Raw genomic sequence first — 17,902 nt, 5'->3', positions numbered from 1 at the left:
TTTTTTTTTTTTTTTCGTTTTTTTGTTTTTTTTTTTAAATACTATTTAAGTGGACCGAATAATTTGGTTTAATTCGGTTCAGTCCGAATTATTCGCGTTTTATATTCACTTTTGAAAAAATCACGAATTTTACCGAATTTTATTTTTAATTCGGATTCGGTCAGAATTTTTGATTAAATTCGGAAAAATTTGGTTCGGACAAATAATTCGCAAATTATTCGGCCGAATTGATAACACTGCTTCCTGCTGTTGAAGTTTCTGGTACTCTATTTTCTGGGTGACAGTTGCAGCCCTAGTTAGAAGATCGATCTCCGTAGATAAGCCCCTCAGATGAGCCGGAGACTTAGGGCGTGAGAACCTCTCTCCTAGGCGACCTGAACCCCAGAGTTTCAGCCTCAGAGGTCTTTCCAATGGTGGGGAACAAGACCTGCAACTAAGCTGAACCCAAACCTGCCACTTGATCTGAGTTGCAGGTGCAACCGCTCCCTTTGTGTGCTATTTTTGTGACACCTACCTGTTGGATTCAAGAGAGCACTGGATGCTCAGCCTATGCCTGAAGTTTCATGGCCAGTCGACAAGATTTGAAGGAGTTCTCTGCATTGAAGCCTTGTTGGTCTACTGCCTTAGCCTGGTGTTCCGTCGAGAAGAAGAAGATATGGGTTTTAAATAAACAATTGCTGTTATTACAGATAAGCCCTCTAACTTTAAGTTCTTTATTAATACACCCCCCTCTTTACTAGTTTGCAGAATTACCCTTCATTCTTGGGTTTTATTTCTGTTTAACCCCACTACTATTTTTATTTCCAGAATTGATCATTCTTTTTGGGATTAATTCCTGATAAGTCCTTAGTCAATTATTTCACTCTATAAAGCTCCAAAATTGTACCTGAAATTACAATATCGCCCCTGGTTTGTCTAGAGTGAACTATTTGGTTGTTTAGTGGGCCCTAAGTGATCCGATCCCTCGGATCCACATCACAGAGTTGACAGAATCATGGCCTGTTGTCTCTCAATGCATTTATTTGAAACAATTTCAATTGTACTTAGATTCTATCCAAACTTAGGAAACAAAATAACTCCCTAACTAGGAAAGAAAATGAAGACAAAATATAAATTAGAATGTAACTACATCGTGGACTAGTGACCGTCTTAACATGCAAGATATTGTGAGGAACATATGTATCCTTTGCACCCCACAGAACAAAGGGTCCATATTAACTACTTAACACTCCCCCTCAAGTTGGAGCATACAGATCACCCCATCACCCATGCCCAGCCTAGATCATCATTTCCTGAAAGTAGGACAAAGCAAGGGCTTAGTACAAACATCGTTAAGTTGGTCAGCAGAAGGGAGTGACAATCAATTTGTTCATGGCAGCATCTCGAATGATATGACAATCCACTTCAATGTACTTGGTTCTCACATGGAACACAGGATTGCTTGCAATGTAGATAGCTGCCTGGTTATCACAAAACATTTTCTTAGGTTGAGTGATTAGAAATCTCATCTCATGAATTAATGACTTTAACCACATCAACTCGACTGCATTATGAGCCATGGCTCAATTTGTTTCGCCCAATGACAATGTTACTACCATCTACAAAAATACAATACCAGTGGTTGGCCACCTGTCACCATCATCACTTGCCTACTCTACATCAGAGAAGCCTACTATATCAACACTTTGATGGGGACGATAGATGAGCCCCTTCAAAATACTTTAAGATATGACAAGCTGCCTCGTAATGAACCTTCAGGGATTGCATGAATTGACGGATGACATCAACAACAAATTATATATCTAGTCTAGTGACAGTGAGGTAGATATGTTTCCCCACTAATCTCTTATACCAGCGCTTTTCTTCGAAGTCTTCACCATCAGTGGAACCAAATTTTTTATCCGGATCCATAGGAGTATCAACAGTTTTTAAAGCCAACAAACCTACAATAGATAATAGATCAAGTACATATTCCCTTTGAGATAAACCAATTTCTTTCTTACTCCGAAGAACTTCAATGCCTCAAGGATCAGTCTCTGTCACAGTAGCATGGGCTGTAGCCCCACCTCGGCAACCACCACGTGTACTAATAGACCCACCACATGTACTATGGCGGCCATAGAGCACCCAACACCTATCCTGAGTGTGCCTAGGTTTCCCATAATGATCACACTGTTAGAGTCTCTCCCTGTCATTCCCAAGAGAAGGTCCTTGGCTCGGTCACCTCCACGCCAGTCTTTGTGAGTGGTGGAAGAAAGAGCAGATCGCTTAAGTGGAGTAGACATCATAGTACTTCTTCTGGTCTCCTCACTCAATAAGTATCTACACACCTCATCAAGGGATGGAAAGGATGACCGTCCTAAAATCTATATCTTGATTTGCTCGTAATCTGAGTTCAACCCTCCTAGTAAGATCAGAACTCGCATTTTCAAGAGACCTGTAGAACTTGGTTTCATCACCGGGATTAGACAACTGAAGGTCCCGATAATGATCATACTCTTCCCAGAGTCCCACAATAGTGTTGTAATAATCAGAGATAGTCTTGTTTCCTTGCTTCATAGAGAGAGCCTTCTAAAGGAGTTGATAGACCTTAACAGAGTCAGCCACCTTGTTATAGGTCTTAGGGGCACTATCCCAGATATCCTTGGTAGTTTCCTTCTGGATAAATCTTCTACCAATCTAAGGTTTCATGGAAAAAATGAGCCAAGTCATAACAGTGGAATTCGTAGTTTCCAAAATCACACACATGCATCATAGGATAGGATACATTCATCAAAAAACAACCCAAGAACACCGTATAGGTCATTTCAGACCATACAAGCGTAAAACAGAGTACCGGCGATACCTGGTAACAAGCATGAATATGAGTTGTGCTCTAAAATCATCAAAACTCTTGAACCGCAGCTTAGGATGGCCAAACTACAAGCCTAGCCCCATCCCCAACAGCCACTTGAGGAGAGAGAAAGAGAAACTCCAAGGAGGAGTTGGCAATAATGCTGGACAAGGACCAAAAACGTGTTTTAGGCTCCAATAGGTCCTTGTAATGCTTCAATCTCCCTCTAAGAGTCTTCAAAATGCTTCTAAAGCTTCATTAGGTCTCCTCATTGAATTTCTTTATATAGTATAGCCTCTATTGGACCCCTTATTTTCTAGGGTTCCAAAAGAGACTCAAAGAATGAGAGGAAGAACCTTAGTCGACTCTCAAACTCCTTGCAGCTCTGATACCAAATTGAAAGTTGAGAAGAGTAAGATTTGAGACCAAGGAGAAAGGAAGAAGAGAGGTAAAGAGGAGAGGGAGAGATGATGAGAGGAGAAGAGAGAAATGAGAGCTTAACGTGTGTGAGCTCTATTGCTCACCTCACATATATTAGTTTCTAATAATGATTTGGGGAATTACACATTCCTCCCTAGGGAGGTGAAAGGAAAATAAAATGAAATACAAAATAGGACAATATAACATAAACATAGTTCCTAAAGTACCACTATTACATACATTCCAACAATCGTATCGTATCGTATCATATCATATCGGAATCCAATTTTGCATAAAAAAAGCTATACATAACATGTATTATGCATAAACACTAAAATGGAGGGTATCGCACTGAGAATCCAAGGTTTGGAGTTTTTGTTTATGGGTGTAATACGGATTCCCAACATTGATTTCCACTACAGTTTGAGAGAAAAATGGCTGCCAACAACTTTGGAATCAAAACCCTCTAAAAAATAATGTTTTGCTGAGAAATGACCCATCTTGGCCATTATATGACCGTACTGTACCGTATCGATATGTATCATACCATATCGGTATGTGTTGGTCGATACATACCAATACATACCGAAACATAGATTTCATCTTGATTTTTAATGTTAAATAGAGTATCAGTATGTATCGTACGAAACATATCGATACGAAGGGATTTAAAATTTTTCATATAGCTTATTGGTAGTATTGTATTGGTAAGGGACGATCCGATATGTATCGGCCAATACGGTATGATACTATGGATACTTAAAACCATGGGTACTTAATGTGTAAAAGATTTTTTATCTATAATATGATGCCGGTTATGGCATCTAGACCTAACAAGAGGTACGAGATATGTTATAGCTTGAAAGTACACTCCATGGATGAGCAACCCACCCTAGTGTCCTAAGTCTGGTTGGTTAGAGGTTAGTGCACATTAGGCTTAGGAATTCCATCAGTACTTTGTGGAATTCAATTTGGATTTGAGTTCTCAAGTGAATTCTGAGATTGCATTTCTATATATGGTTTGTACTTCTTCCTAGGGAACATTTTGAGTTACACAATTAAGAAGTTTCAACTTTGGTGCCATTCCATCTGGCCAAAAAAAAAAAAAAAAAAAGGCTGCCTAGGTCGGTTTAATCTTTGAGGATATGTTTGCTTCGGTTGTTCTATGGTTAACAACAAGCCAACTCAACCTGGGCTGAGTTTCACCTTTAAAAAGTAGCAGTAAGTTGAGATGCTTCCTGCTTCTTCCATAGAAGCATCAAATGGAGTGAGTTTTTATCTGGTTACTAGCAGAATTCTGTGCTATTTCCTTCTAAAAAAGTGCAAACTATAGAAAAAAATGTTGAATTATATGAAAAAAATTATAAAATTCTATTTGTGTTATGGTAGTAAGGTCTGAATAGTATATATGAATTATAAATCAAACTTTTCTTATAATCTATAAGAGTAATTATAAAAAATAGCTTAAAAATAGAAAATATAATCAAAATAAAAGAATAAGAATAGAAAATAGAAGACTAATAAATAGTATCAAATAAAAAATAACCTAAAATGAATTCGAAATGAAAACATACTTATTTAAAAACTCAAATTTGTTGACTTTATAACAGTATTAGGTTAGAATATTAATAAAATATCAAATAAACTTATTCTTAAACTAACTATGTGCCATTGCTTTCTAATATTTATTGTTAAATATGTGAACCACTTTCCATCTAATGTATATCTTATTCAATTTTCAATCTCTGAAAGCCATCAATGATCTTCTGACCAACCATCTTAACCTCACTAGGGAAAGACAAATAAAGAGCAGGCTTCCTTAAGTATAGTAATTAGAGATGTAGTTATGTTGTTCTCTGATAACTTGTTATCACCCTCAGTCTTCATCTATCATCTAGATGATCATTTATCCTTCCTGATTAAGAGGATGTTAGGCATCTTAACCTTTGCCCTATAATTTGAGTAGTTTATTTATTCTCGAAGTGTTGATTGAAGGTGGCATAATGAAACAATAGTGATAATTCTGGTAATTGTTGGGCCATAAATTCTACTGTAATTTTTAAATTTCTGCTGATTGAAATATTGACCATTGATTATAATATATCCATTTTCTACACACAATTTAAATGATAATTATTTTCAGTGAATTAAGCTTATAGTACCTACCTGTCTCAGAACTCACTACATCGAGGTCGAACTCATGCTTTTGATCTCCTGCTGTGCAAAAAAATCAAAATGATATATTTATGGAAGGAAACGCAATATAGGAGCATGTAACGTGCATTGAGCGAGCTGTTCAGGTCACAGGCTTAGAGACCTCGTTCCATCGGTTTATCCTTAAGAGAAAGAGGTTACTAGACTATAAAAAACTTAGATCTTCAAGCTGGGTCCGAAAAGGCATACCTAAGGGCTTCAAAAGTAATGGCATGATTGGCAGGCGGGCCTAATAGATAAGTTCATACTTCCACTTTTCCAGCATCTTTGTGTAAGCTACATCTCCTTTCTTTCCTCCTGCTTCCTTGTCATCTCTTGTGCTATCTAACGCAACATTTTGTGGTTCCCAACGGTCTATTTGCTAGGTTTTGGATGAGAGCTAAGGTTGAGTTATCCGGCCTCCCCAATTCCTTCCCTCTACTTGATTTACAATCAGCTGCAATCAAACTACTGCACGTTGCCCATGCAACCAAGCAATGGCTGAGCTAATTGATTGTAGACCACTCTCTCCTGGTGGTAAACAAAAAGCAAAGCTCAGGCACGTGCTAATGTGCACGGAAGGACTTGCCTGGTGGTTCTAGTGCGCTAGTGGTCTGGTCCTCTCAAATCCTATTTTTTCATTGACAGGTAGCATGAATTCTAAGGTTCCTTATTCCGGTTGTATAAGGAAGAAGAGTTAGAATGGGCATGGCCCCACCAGCAGCCTGCGTCAGCCAGGTCGGTAGTCCTAATCTCACCATTGCATATTGAACTTTGGTACAAAGGTTTCGTAGGCAGGATCATGCCTCCCCACTATCCGCCTTTAAGTGATAGGGTTCCAATAGGGTCCCAAACCTTGCTTTCGGCTAGCTGTCTATTGAGTATAGATTGGGAACTGAAAAACCTTCCTTCCTTTCAAACTCAACAACTTAACCTGACCTACCAACAGACCTTGAAATAGAATGATTCTTTGCTCCCATGCCTTTCTTGGTCGGACCCACCCAACCGGCAATTTCCTTCTTCCCGAGTTGGGAAGCAAGAACATAGCATTCTCTGGGGCACATAGGATCATACATGATTGTGCTTTCTTGGCAGAGTTTTAGGCGGCAAGAGACTGATGGGCTTGTTGGAGCTGCTGAGCGGGATAAATAAAGCTGCTATACTGCCATGCCGCGGATAGTCCTCTTGCTGGGCAGCCTCCCCGTTTGGCGGATTCACACCTTCAACTTAGGATTGGTGTGGATAAAATGTTTCGTTCACACTGAGCTGTTAGGAATCCTTTGGCCGGCATGTGCGAGGTTTTCGTGACCCGTGGTACACCTATCCAGCCTGGGCTCTTGGAAAGAGAGTGATGTGAGCAAAGAACAAGAGTAAGACCGTGACGTAGCGAATTCGTCGTTGCTCATTCCCATTAGGCCGAAGTGTTTAGCGTTTCCTTCTCTGAGCCTGCCTACGCTTCGCTGATCTATCGCATGGTGCGTACCTGTTCTGATGATCCTAAAACTCATTTGGCAGAGCCAACATGTGAAATAAAGGTCAAGCTGACATATGCGGGGTTTAAATTCTGATATCGAATTTGTGGTCCAACATTGCAAAATGCATGAATTATGGCTGGTGAACTGCTTCTTCTTCCACGGAGATTCAGACAAAACCGAGCTTGGATGGAGCTGAACAAGATTTGGTGAATGAATGCACAGGTAAAGCTGAGCTAGCAGCACCTTTGACTACCAATACCTGAGCAACAGACCAACAAAAAGACTATACTAATAATGACTTTACGCTCCCTTCCTACCTTTGTCGGGTTAATTCAATATTCTTAACAAATATGGAGAATGATGTGTGAAAAGATCTATTGTTGGATTTTCTGGACAAGTATTATGGTTAACCTTGAACAAATAAAATGGCTGATGAAATAGTGTGTCCTTATGAGTGACGTGTTAATTTTATCCTTTCAATTCGGGTCAATTAAATAAAGCCCCATTCTAACTAATTGGTTCACCTACAAAAGTTTCTTTTTGTTTTAATCATTCCATTCTACATTTTGTTTACGGATGATAAAGTAATTTTATTTACTTGAAAAATGATTCAGGCTATCCATTCAGTTGGCCACAAGGTCTATAATTATGTCTGCATGAAAATGAATTTCTGATTATTTGTATTTCTATAAATGATGTTATAGATCTTGTCAGTTCATAGAAGGAGGATACAATGTCTCCATAGCTTGGTTTTTATTTTCTGATAAAAGATCTATGATGTGTGCAGCTTTACCAGTGGAGGAAGTTTTTCAGAGCTAACTCAATTGATATGCATGATATTGATGACACAAATGTCGTCAAGGATATTCCTGATTCTTTCCATGATGTTCCACCTTCATCCTACCCTCTAATCATAACTTTTCAGAAGTTTCTTATGATGCTTGATGCAAGCATGGAAAACTCATTTTTCGTTAGATTTCATGATGTGAATAAATTTCTTCTTGGTAAAACAGGAATTTCTAATTCAGTTGCATTACAGGCCTTCATTAGAACGAAGGAGGTTAATTATGAAAGATTTAATTCATTATACTGGCCACATTTTAATAGTAAGCTGATTAAGGAGTTTGATTCTTCCAGAGTGTTTACTGAGATAATTTCCCATATAAAAGGTGGAATGGGTGAAGGCAAGGCACACAATGGTAAACTTAGCCGAGAGGATAATGTTTCCCTTTCTGGAGCTCGGTTGTCCACCTTAAGTAGAGAAAGAAGGGAGGTAATTTATGATATATTTCTTAATTATGAGAAGAAGAAGCTTAGGAATGGGGAGTTTGGCTTGGCCGATTTAGTTATTGACCTTCATCTCCGATTGGGAGTTTGAAGCTATGAAGGTGAGGAAATGGATTTAGTCTATATTGATGAGGTTCAAGATCTCACCATGAGGCAGATTGCACTTTTCAAATATATTTGTAAAAACTCTTCTGATGGCTTTGTTTTTTCTGGTGATACTGCCCAAACTATTGCCAGGGAGATTGATTTCAGATTCCAAGATATAAGATCTATGTTCTTCAAAGAGTTCCATTTGGAATCAGCAAGTGGTAGCAGTGAGAGAGGTAAAAGTAGTAGCCAACCACGTGTCTCAGAGATTTTCCATTTAAACCAGAACTTCCGAACCCATGCGGGTGTTCTAAATCTGGCACAGAGTGTGATTGACCTTTGTATCATTTCTTTCCACACTCTATTGATGTTTTAACTCCTGAGACAAGTCCTATATTTGGAGAACCTCCTGTTGTAATTGAATCTGGTAAAGATGAAAATTCAATCCTAACTATTTTTGCCAATAATGGAACTACTGCTGGAAGTATGATTGGCTTTGGAGCTCAGCAGGTCATATTGGTACGAGATGATTCCGCAAAGAAGGAAGTTGTAAACGATATTGGAAAACAAGCTCTTGTTTTAACAATACTTGAGTGCAAAGGGCTTGAGTTTCAGGTGAGCATTTGTTTCAGCTTCCATCTTGTGAAACAGAAGTGCCTTTCAGTGCCTTATTCATTTTTTGTAAGTCTTCTTAGTCAGTAAAAGGTTACAAATGTGTACTATGAATACCTAGTTTGGAGTACTCTTACATACGGACTAGAGCATGAAAACTGTACCAAAAAAAGAGTTTTTTGTATGAGAAATAACTTAGTTTGGTAGAATAGCAAAGATCAATTGAATATTTACTGAACTTCATTGTCAGGTTACGTGGATTATTTGCATGATTGATAACTTGGACCTTATTTTCTGCTGTTGCTGGATGTACCGTTATACAACTTTTTTGGCTCATTTCCATTGAACAATCTGTGGAGAGTTGTGTATGAGTATATGAAAGAACAGGATATGCTTGATGCATCTGCAGCAAGATCATTTCAAGTTTCAATATGGAAAAACATAATCTTCTTTGCTCTGAATTGAAGCAATTATATGTAGCAATAACTCGTACAAGGCAAAGGTTGTGGATCTGTGAGAACATTGAGGTGTTGTCAAGTCCTATGTTTGATTACTGGAAACATTTGTGTCTGGTGCAAATTCGACAACTTGATAGTTCATTTGTACAGGCGATGCAAGTTGCAAGCAATAAAGAGGAGTGGCATTTATGTGGCATAAAGGTATAAAGTTGGCCAATAACACTTTTTGAGGGTTTGGTGGCCCATCTTAACCATCCTATCCACCATCTATTTGATTTTGTCCTTGTATAGTGTAGTGCTATAGCTGTTAAAGCAGTTTCTCAATTTTTGGATTCCTTTTCAGAAAGGGGAAGAAAGTAGGAAAAAAAAAAAAAAAAAAAAAACAGAAGCATGAAAGAATTACAGTGGCCCCGGTCTTCCAACAGAGACCATATTTCTCCACTTGTCTAGAAGTTCCAATGCAACAAGTTCTTGAATCTATCTGTTGCAAAATAAATTTCTTTTATTAGGTTGCATCTTGCACTGATTACTGCTTGCTTGATAATGTTAGAGGGTACTTTTGATCATCCTCCCTCTATCATTTATGCAAATATTGGTTTTGTCGCAGCTATGTAATGAGGGCAATTTTGAGATGGCTGCAATGTGCTTTGAAAGATCTGGAGACACATGCAAGGAGAAATGGGCTAAAGCATCTGGTCTTCGAGCTGCTGCTCACCGTATGCATGGCTTTAATTCTAAAATGCGGCATATTGCTCTTTTGGAAGCTGCAGAGATTTATGAAGTAATTGGTAAAGCTGAGTCTGCTGTCAAGTGTTTTATTGAGTTACAGGAATATGAACGAGCAGGTATGAGTTGTACAGTGATAGAGCACTTTGTAGTTTATATTTACTACCTACAAGTCTTATTTTGTGGTTCATTCAGAAAATTAAGTGCAGATCTAGAACTGGGTGCTGGGATCTTTGGTTTTATTTTTTATTTTTATTTTTTTTAGTCCTATGAAAAATTTGAGGCATGTATTTTAATTTTAGTGAACTCTTGTTACTCAACTTATTCTTCTCAAGTTACATTACTCCCTGCGAGATTTTTGGTCATTCTCAGGATTTGAACAACTTCATAGATCTCAATATACACATCAGATACCTGCTTATTTTATAAGATCTTTGTTGCATTCATACATCTCCAAATGAGATGCATTGCTAACGTAAACAAAAAATAACTATCTAGGGACAGCATTGCTTGATCGAAATTTATTATATTAAATAATTATTAACATATGCAGTTTAGAAAACAACAGTAAACAGGCACAAACCTAAATCTTGTAGTGAATGATGAAGCATCTATTACTAATGAGCTTTAGTAGTGATTGCCTAGCGATGACATCACATGTGATGCATTTACGCGATTTCAGGGTTTCTGGAACAAACTTTGGTGTCACTCTTTGTTGACATCAGATGTGGTGCATTTATGTGATTTCAGAGTTTCTGGAACAACTTTGGTGTCACTCTTGAAAAGTTGATCTTTTCAGTAGTTATTATCCATTTACGCTTTCATTTTTTTTTTTGGTGGGGGGTAGGGGAGGAAGAATAAAGAATGAAGTATTGTATGTTCATAGGGGCATCAAAAGAATGGCTTTCAATCATCTTGGGTGTAGTGTTTTTATTGTAGAAGATATCTGATCTTTAACTCTTTAAATGCAGGGTCACTAACCTGTGTATGCAAGCCTTCTTTTATCTTCATGCTATTTTTTGTTGTCCCAATGGTTGCTTGGTAGGCAACATTGATTAGCAGTTACAATGCTTATTTTTGTAGCTTCCTACGATGCAGGTATGATTTATATGGAGAAATTTGGTGAATCAAGGCTTGAGGATGCTGGTGACCTTTTCTCCATTGCTGAATGCTGGAGTCGTGCTGCTAATGTATATGCTAGGAGCAACAATTTCTCAAAGTGCTTGATTGCTTGCACAAAGGGAAAACTCTTTGACGAGGGACTACAATTCCTTAAATGCTGGAAAGAAAATTCAACTCCTGCCATGGATATAGTTGCAAAGCTTCAAAGATTGGATGAAACAGAACAAGCTTTCCTTGAGAATTGTGCAAGGTACTATGATAAGCTTAAAAATACGGGAAGTATAATGAAATATGTGAGGGAATTTTATTCTATCGATTCCATTCGCATTTTCTTGAGGTCATGGGATTATTTGACTGAGCTTGTGTTGTTGGAGGAAGAACTTGGGAACTTTATGGAGGCTGCCAGCGTTGCAAGGCTGAAAGGTGATATTCTTTGTGAGGCTGATATGCTAGGGAAGGCTGGAGATTTTGAAAAGGCATCGAGGTTGATTATCTTTTATGTTGTTGGAATGTCTCTTTGGGGCTCTGGAAGGAAAGGATGGCCACCAAGCCATTTTCCTCAGAAGGAAGAACTCTTAATGAAAGCCAAGTCGATTGCCAAAGGTAAGTCGGAATTCTTCTATGACATGGTCAGCATGGAGGCAAACATATTATTAAACCAAGAGGGCAGTTTGTTAGAAATGGGACAATACTTAAGGGCTTCCGATGAATTTAGAAATTTCTTAGCTCAATGTTTCTGTGCTTGTAAAATTCTTGATCTTCATTTTCAACCAAGACCCTCTAAATATGAGTGGGAACAGGAAATCGTCCTGGATCAGATGAATCATGCGTATAACACCATTTGCAGGATCAAGCTCTCTATTGAATCACTTGTTTACTTTTGGAACTTTTGGAAGGGAATGGTTGGAAACATATTTTCATACCTACAGTCTATTGGTTCCAATCGTAAGAATGAATATTTGGACCATGGACAGTTTTGCTTGGATTATCTGGGTGTACGAAAGCAGAAAAATAATCATGGTTTTCTATACCTTTTGCTCAATTCTGATGCATGTTGGGTTAAGGAAATTAATAAAAGTGACATTTGGAAAAATCGGCACTTGGTTGGTCTCAATCTTCAACAGTTTGTCTCTGCTGCTAGGAGTCACTGGTGTCCAGAAGTATCCTTAGCTGGTCTGAAAGTATTGCAGAGACTGGAAGCCCTTTATGATTTTGCCAAGTGCAATTTTTTCCGATTATTTTGTCAAGGGATGGTTGTCCTCCACATGTTTCAAGTAGCGCAATTCTTATTGAAGTCAGATTTGCAGGTATGGAAATACCGTTTACGGGAACTGCAGGAGTTCGTTGCATCATCTAGAGTGCGCTTCTTCGACATTTTATTTCCCCACGACTGGAGGCAAGCAATGACAGAGAATTTGATTGCCTGGAGGGAGACCACTCTTTTTATGGATTTACTCAAAGATGTTATAATTGATAACATACATTTGGAAGGTAAGCCAACATATGGGCAAATTGGGAGGGTGATGATGCTGATCTTTGTATCTGGAGATCTAACAGATGCACTGTATCAGAAGATTGCAAGCAGATTTTTTGTTAATGCACCTTGGGAAGCAGTCGTTCAGGAGTTGAAAAAAAAACAAGAGGTCAGGATTTGCACGGATCTTTCTAGTTCGGAAGCTTCAACAGGCTCTGGAAGATACTTTCAGTGTGACTTTCAGCCTGACCTGGAAGATGGATTCTGACTATATGTCACCTCACTGTTACATATATCTTATTGAGCGCCTTTTGTATTGGATAGCTTCTTGCCAAGGATATTTTTTCACAACCAAAGCTTCTGTTACTGAGTCTCTTGCATGCCAAGAGTGGAATCCTAGGTCCAGCATTCGTCGGGCTATTAATATGCATGCATTGTTACAAGATTCATATGATTTTATTGCTGGACAAATCATCAACTTTTATTCGATGAGCATGGGATGTTTAAATGGCTTGAGAAGTCCAACTTCACTATTAAGGACTATTATCCAGGATTAGTGTTAAGATTTATTGTAGTGATTAGTTTAGTTTGTCTGAATTGTGGGAGGCATTTTGGTCTACTTTATAAACTGCTAAGTAGGAACGAAGTTATCACCCAGTTGCCTCGTGCATTCTATGTGATCCTTCAGGGAAGGCGAAAGCATAGTTTTTCTGATGTGCTTGCTGAAGCACTCAAAACTATCAAGAATCCTCTTGTACTGATTTCAGGAAGTGGTTGTCCAGAAAGTTTATGTTCAGATGTATTAGTTGTACACATGAAGGCCATCCAATGCAGAGAGGATATATTAAGAGTTTTATTCCCTGAGAGTTTGAAAGTTTCAGAGTATCAAATTTGTTCTGTTGAATCGGAAAGGAATATTTCATGTGATGAAGATATTGCTTCAGGGAGAACTTATCAAAGGAATATTACTGAATCTCCTTCTCTATCAAGGTTATCAATGACTGTTGATGAGAGGAAAAATGGTAGACTTTCTTCTGCCAATGAGTCAGGTGGGAAGGTGGATACCAACATTGAGATGGAAGATGGGAATGAAAAAAATGATCTGCAATTGATTTTTGGGAAGTTTTGGAAAACTTTTGAAGATTATGGCAATGCTACAAGCCTGGCTTCTAATATTTCACAGATAAAGGTAGTAGATCTAAATGCATCCTTGTTATTTGTCTCATTGATCAAACGTGCCTGTAAATGTTTTCCTTTTCTTTTCCTAGGTGTCAGTGGAGGAATCTATTTGCATTATGGAGTTCGCTATAGCCCAATTAAGGCAGAATAAAATTCTTAGAAATGAGGAAAACTTGTTTGAAGAAGCAAAACACATTTTTGGTGATTTGGTTAAGCTCTCCTTTGCCTTGGATGTGGGGTTAGTTTCAATCTCCCCCTCTTTGTGTGTGCATATGTAGGCAGGTTGGGTGGTGGATGCGTGCATCACTTCCTGCCTGCCGTTATATCCTTGGAGTTGCATTTTCTGTCCTCTGCTATTTATTTGAATGGCTATGGAAATCGGCAATTTATCTCCAAGAAAATGTTTATTTATCTCTGTCAAAAGCTTTTACTGAGTCGGGAATAGTTTGTTTGGTACATTGGCCTACAAAATTTGTTTTGTACATTTATTCATAAGTTGGTTGAACCTGAAACTCATTCAAGTGATTGATAGGTTCAAGTAAAGCCCACTTATTATTATGCTTCATATGGCTCAACCAGAAAATACCCTGCAAAAAAAAATGAGGATTCCATTTCCTATTATTAAAAAATGATTTTACTATCAGTTTGTTTGCTAGCTGAGTATTTGGAATCTTCATTTCATTCTGATGGAATATGTTTTATTTTATTTTAGTTTATTTTATTTTTATTTTTTTCAGTTATGAAGAGCTTAAGAATAATATTTCAACAATTTTAGAACTCTTTAGAAAGTTGAGTGAAAGGGGGCCAAGACTGGAGAACTTGTTGGATTACCTGTTCTCACAAAGTAAGCCAGATCCAATCAGTGAAGCATTACAGGATGGTGTTGCCACAGGAACTCAAAATCACAGCAGCAAGGGAGAAGAAAAGAATGACTAGGGTAAGAGAAAAACCAAGTCTAAGAAGGGAAAGAAGGGGAAGAAGAAGGCTTCAACTGTAAGTATTCCATCAGAAGTTGAAAGGACTAGGAACTATGAAAGAGAATGAAAAGGGGAAAGGAATTACCAAGTCAAAGAAGGGAAAGAAGAATTTTATTCATTGAAGGTAAAGAAGGGCAAAGGAAAGAAATACTTATGCATTCTTGTTCTCCTTCCTGTTCCATTTATTGTGCTTTTTCCTTCTTTCTTTCTACCGCCAATGTCTTATTTCTTTGCTGAATTTGCAGATATTAGACTCATTTTTTACTATAATTTGTCAAAGAAGGGAAAGGACTAATTTGATGCAATCTTTTTCTCTTTCCTGTTCCAGTTAATAGGTTTCTTCCTTTATTCTTTCTACAGCCAATGTCTACTCAATTTTAAAACAATTTCATTATTTACAGAAATTATCAAATCTACAATTTTTTTTTCCTATTCTAAGCAAATTGAACCAATCCTTTTGTTCATTCTTCTTTTTTTGGTTCACAATTTAGGGATTGCCCACTGTCTTCTTGACACGTTAGACAGAGTCTGGTGGAATCTGGCTTACAAAAAGGTTCAGCATGATTATTTTTCTGATGAGTGAAAAGATATTAAAATTGGGGAAACATTTGCTACTACTTGGTTGTGGGGGCGGTTGGGTTGGAAGCATAGAAATTCAAAGTCCTATATATAAGTTTTTAGTTTAGCATCAACCATTATACATTTTCTGCCAAATGCCAATGAGATTTAATAAATTATTTCCAAAATTAACTGTGTAAGGGCTTCAGCTTGAACGAAGCAATAACAGGAATGTTGTATAAGATGTCTTCTGCAATTTTAAGATTTCATTAACTATAGATATGCAGGTGCGGCTAACTTCATTTTACATTCCTAAAGTCTTGAGTATTTCTTCAGTTACTAGATCTCTAACGTTTTAGATGGCTTCGGGAAAGGAAATGAAAGACCTATTTTAGACTCAAGTCGCAAGGATTCCTTGGACTCTAGTTTGATTAATAATGGTTGGAATTCTGGACTGGTGAGATCTCTTTTTACCCTCTTGTTGCTAACTCTATTCTGAGTACTGCTATAAGTATTAACCCCTCTAGTGATGAATGGTTTTGTCCCCTCTTGCAGAGTTGTGTTGACTACTCACTTAGTTGTTAATTATTTGAGTAAGAGTGAGTTGGGTGATAGAAAAGGATCCCTTGATCCTGAACCGGTATTACCTGGGATCGTAAATCCCAAGTTTGTCTATTAAGAGTGGATCTAATTGTATTAGTGTCTATAATTGATTTCATCAGTGAGTACTAATTGATAGGGCCTCATTGGTAAATGCTTTCGTTGTTTATGGCATTTGTTCTTTTCGTGTACATCTGCTAAACATATTTGACTGGCAAAGCCATTGGATATTTGGATGTTCACACAGAATACCTCCAGTCTTCTCTTTTTTACTTGTTTGAATATAGTTAGTTCATCTACCTTGTTCTTAATTGATAAGCCTCGTGTGTTATTGCTGCAATTACTATGTATTTCATTTGGGCTGCTTGCAATAGGTATCTGTTACAAAATGTTAATCCTTCTCCTCATTTGGTTATGTTGCTGCCAAAAAACCCCGCGAGTTGGTCCTGCACAAGCACAGACGGTGGAGGCCCGGAGCTTTGTCCGGGGTTAGTCCTCCGACGCTCAAGTTAGGGTCGGCCGCACAGTTTTCAGTAAGGGAGTAATGGTGAGGGTCTGAGAGCTTACCTTCTTCCTTCCTCTCGGCCTCCTTATATGGTTCTTCGGGTCTAGGATTTTTTCTTGTCTTTTCTTCTGTCCTTCTCCCATACGGCCGTCCTTCTTGTGGGGAATATTCCCCTCATGCAAACGACGTGATCGAGCGTGACTGAGTCTTTGGAATCCTTATCTGGTGGACGACACGTGTCTCAGGGGCGACACGTGTCCTTTTCCCACCGAGAGATCAATTTGGCTGTATCAGGTTATGCAAGTAATTCTTTGGTGAGCTGCTGATCTTGATTAGAATGCTGAACCTTTCTCCACTATTTCTATTTCTACTCACTTCTCTATGTCATTGTCTGATTACCTGGCATTACCTTCTTTGGATCATCCAGTTATATCTAATGGGTGTTCTGTACCAACCGCCATTACTGCTGGATGGGCTTCTGTTTTTTGACAAATCTCACATCTGTTATGTTGACTTGAACTATGGATGTGCAGGTAGCTACCAGGTCCCAAAAGCCAGAAGTAACATCCGGGGCTATTCAAAGCGCTTGAAAGAGGGTATCGGAAAGTTTGTTGATTGATGATGGTAATATGGTTAGATGGTTCAAGGGAAGCAAGAAGGTTGGCTATGAGGGTTGTTCAAGATATTACTGACAATCTTATTTTTTGCGTCTATGTTGGACGTTGTCATCTTATGCTTTTCTGTAGCTACTAGGGCAGTAGGTAAAACATCTAATTTGCTAAAAGTAAGTCTATTGTGTATGAAATTAGTTTCATATTGTTGGTCAAATTTAGAGATTGTATCTCTTTAAGATTCTCTATTGTGAATTTATTTTCACTTTTCCATTTTCGCGTTTACTTGTACTGCAATATTGATAAATCATTGGAGGAAGACAAATCAATTCAATTTTTGTTCTCTCATTTTCTTCAGTATTTTTCTCTTCTGTTTGTTTTATTTTGTTTGGAGAGAACCAAATTCTAATAGTCCATCTGAGCCACTATAGATTAGATTCACACCATCAAGTTTGGTGTTAAAGCCTGCTCCACGATATTCTCTTTTGTTAGATATGCAAACCACCCTGTAATTAATGTTAGGCAACCGGATTCTACAAATTGTTAGAAGTGAGTGGAGACTATACAATGGATGGGGCTGAGATTTTTTTTTTTTTGGAGTCTGTTCAGTGGAAATTCTTACATTGTTACCGTGAAGTAAACACCATAGCGGATTTCCTGGCGAAGTCTACAGCAAGATTCGAAACTATGGATCAGGTGATAAATTGGCCTGCAGCAAGTTATTTTTTCTGTAAGTGTTAGTTAGAGGCGTCTTGGTTCCTAATCCTGTTGATGGCAATGCAGAA

The 17,902-nt window shown here is 38.1% G+C and overlaps 1 protein-coding gene across 4 annotated transcripts in view; it reads left to right on the top strand.

Moving 5' to 3' along the window:
- The window catches only part of LOC122070235, a 26,048-nt gene extending 8,661 nt beyond the window's left edge, over nt 1-17,387 (top strand). The window contains exons 1-7 of one of the 4 annotated variants that reach the window (XM_042634363.1): nt 3,784-8,910; nt 9,158-9,566; nt 9,973-10,210; nt 11,190-13,876; nt 13,956-14,104; nt 14,604-16,412; nt 16,801-17,387. In XM_042634363.1, the coding sequence (XP_042490297.1) occupies nt 9,339-9,566; nt 9,973-10,210; nt 11,190-12,955 (2,232 nt within the window). In that variant the 5' untranslated portion in view covers nt 3,784-8,910; nt 9,158-9,338 and the 3' untranslated portion in view covers nt 12,956-13,876; nt 13,956-14,104; nt 14,604-16,412; nt 16,801-17,387. Of the gene's footprint in view, nt 1-3,783; nt 8,911-9,157; nt 9,567-9,972; nt 10,211-11,189; nt 13,877-13,955; nt 16,413-16,800 lie in introns of those variants that run through there. The other 3 variants (XM_042634361.1, XM_042634360.1, XM_042634364.1) reach the window with 3 other exon arrangements.
- The last annotated feature ends 515 nt before the right edge of the window (nt 17,388-17,902 follow it).

The sequence above is a fragment of the Macadamia integrifolia genome, unplaced genomic scaffold, assembly GCF_013358625.1.
Source record: "Macadamia integrifolia cultivar HAES 741 unplaced genomic scaffold, SCU_Mint_v3 scaffold86, whole genome shotgun sequence".
NCBI classification, from domain to species: Eukaryota; Viridiplantae; Streptophyta; class Magnoliopsida; order Proteales; family Proteaceae; genus Macadamia; species Macadamia integrifolia.
This window is presented reverse-complemented; position numbering and strand designations above follow the sequence as displayed.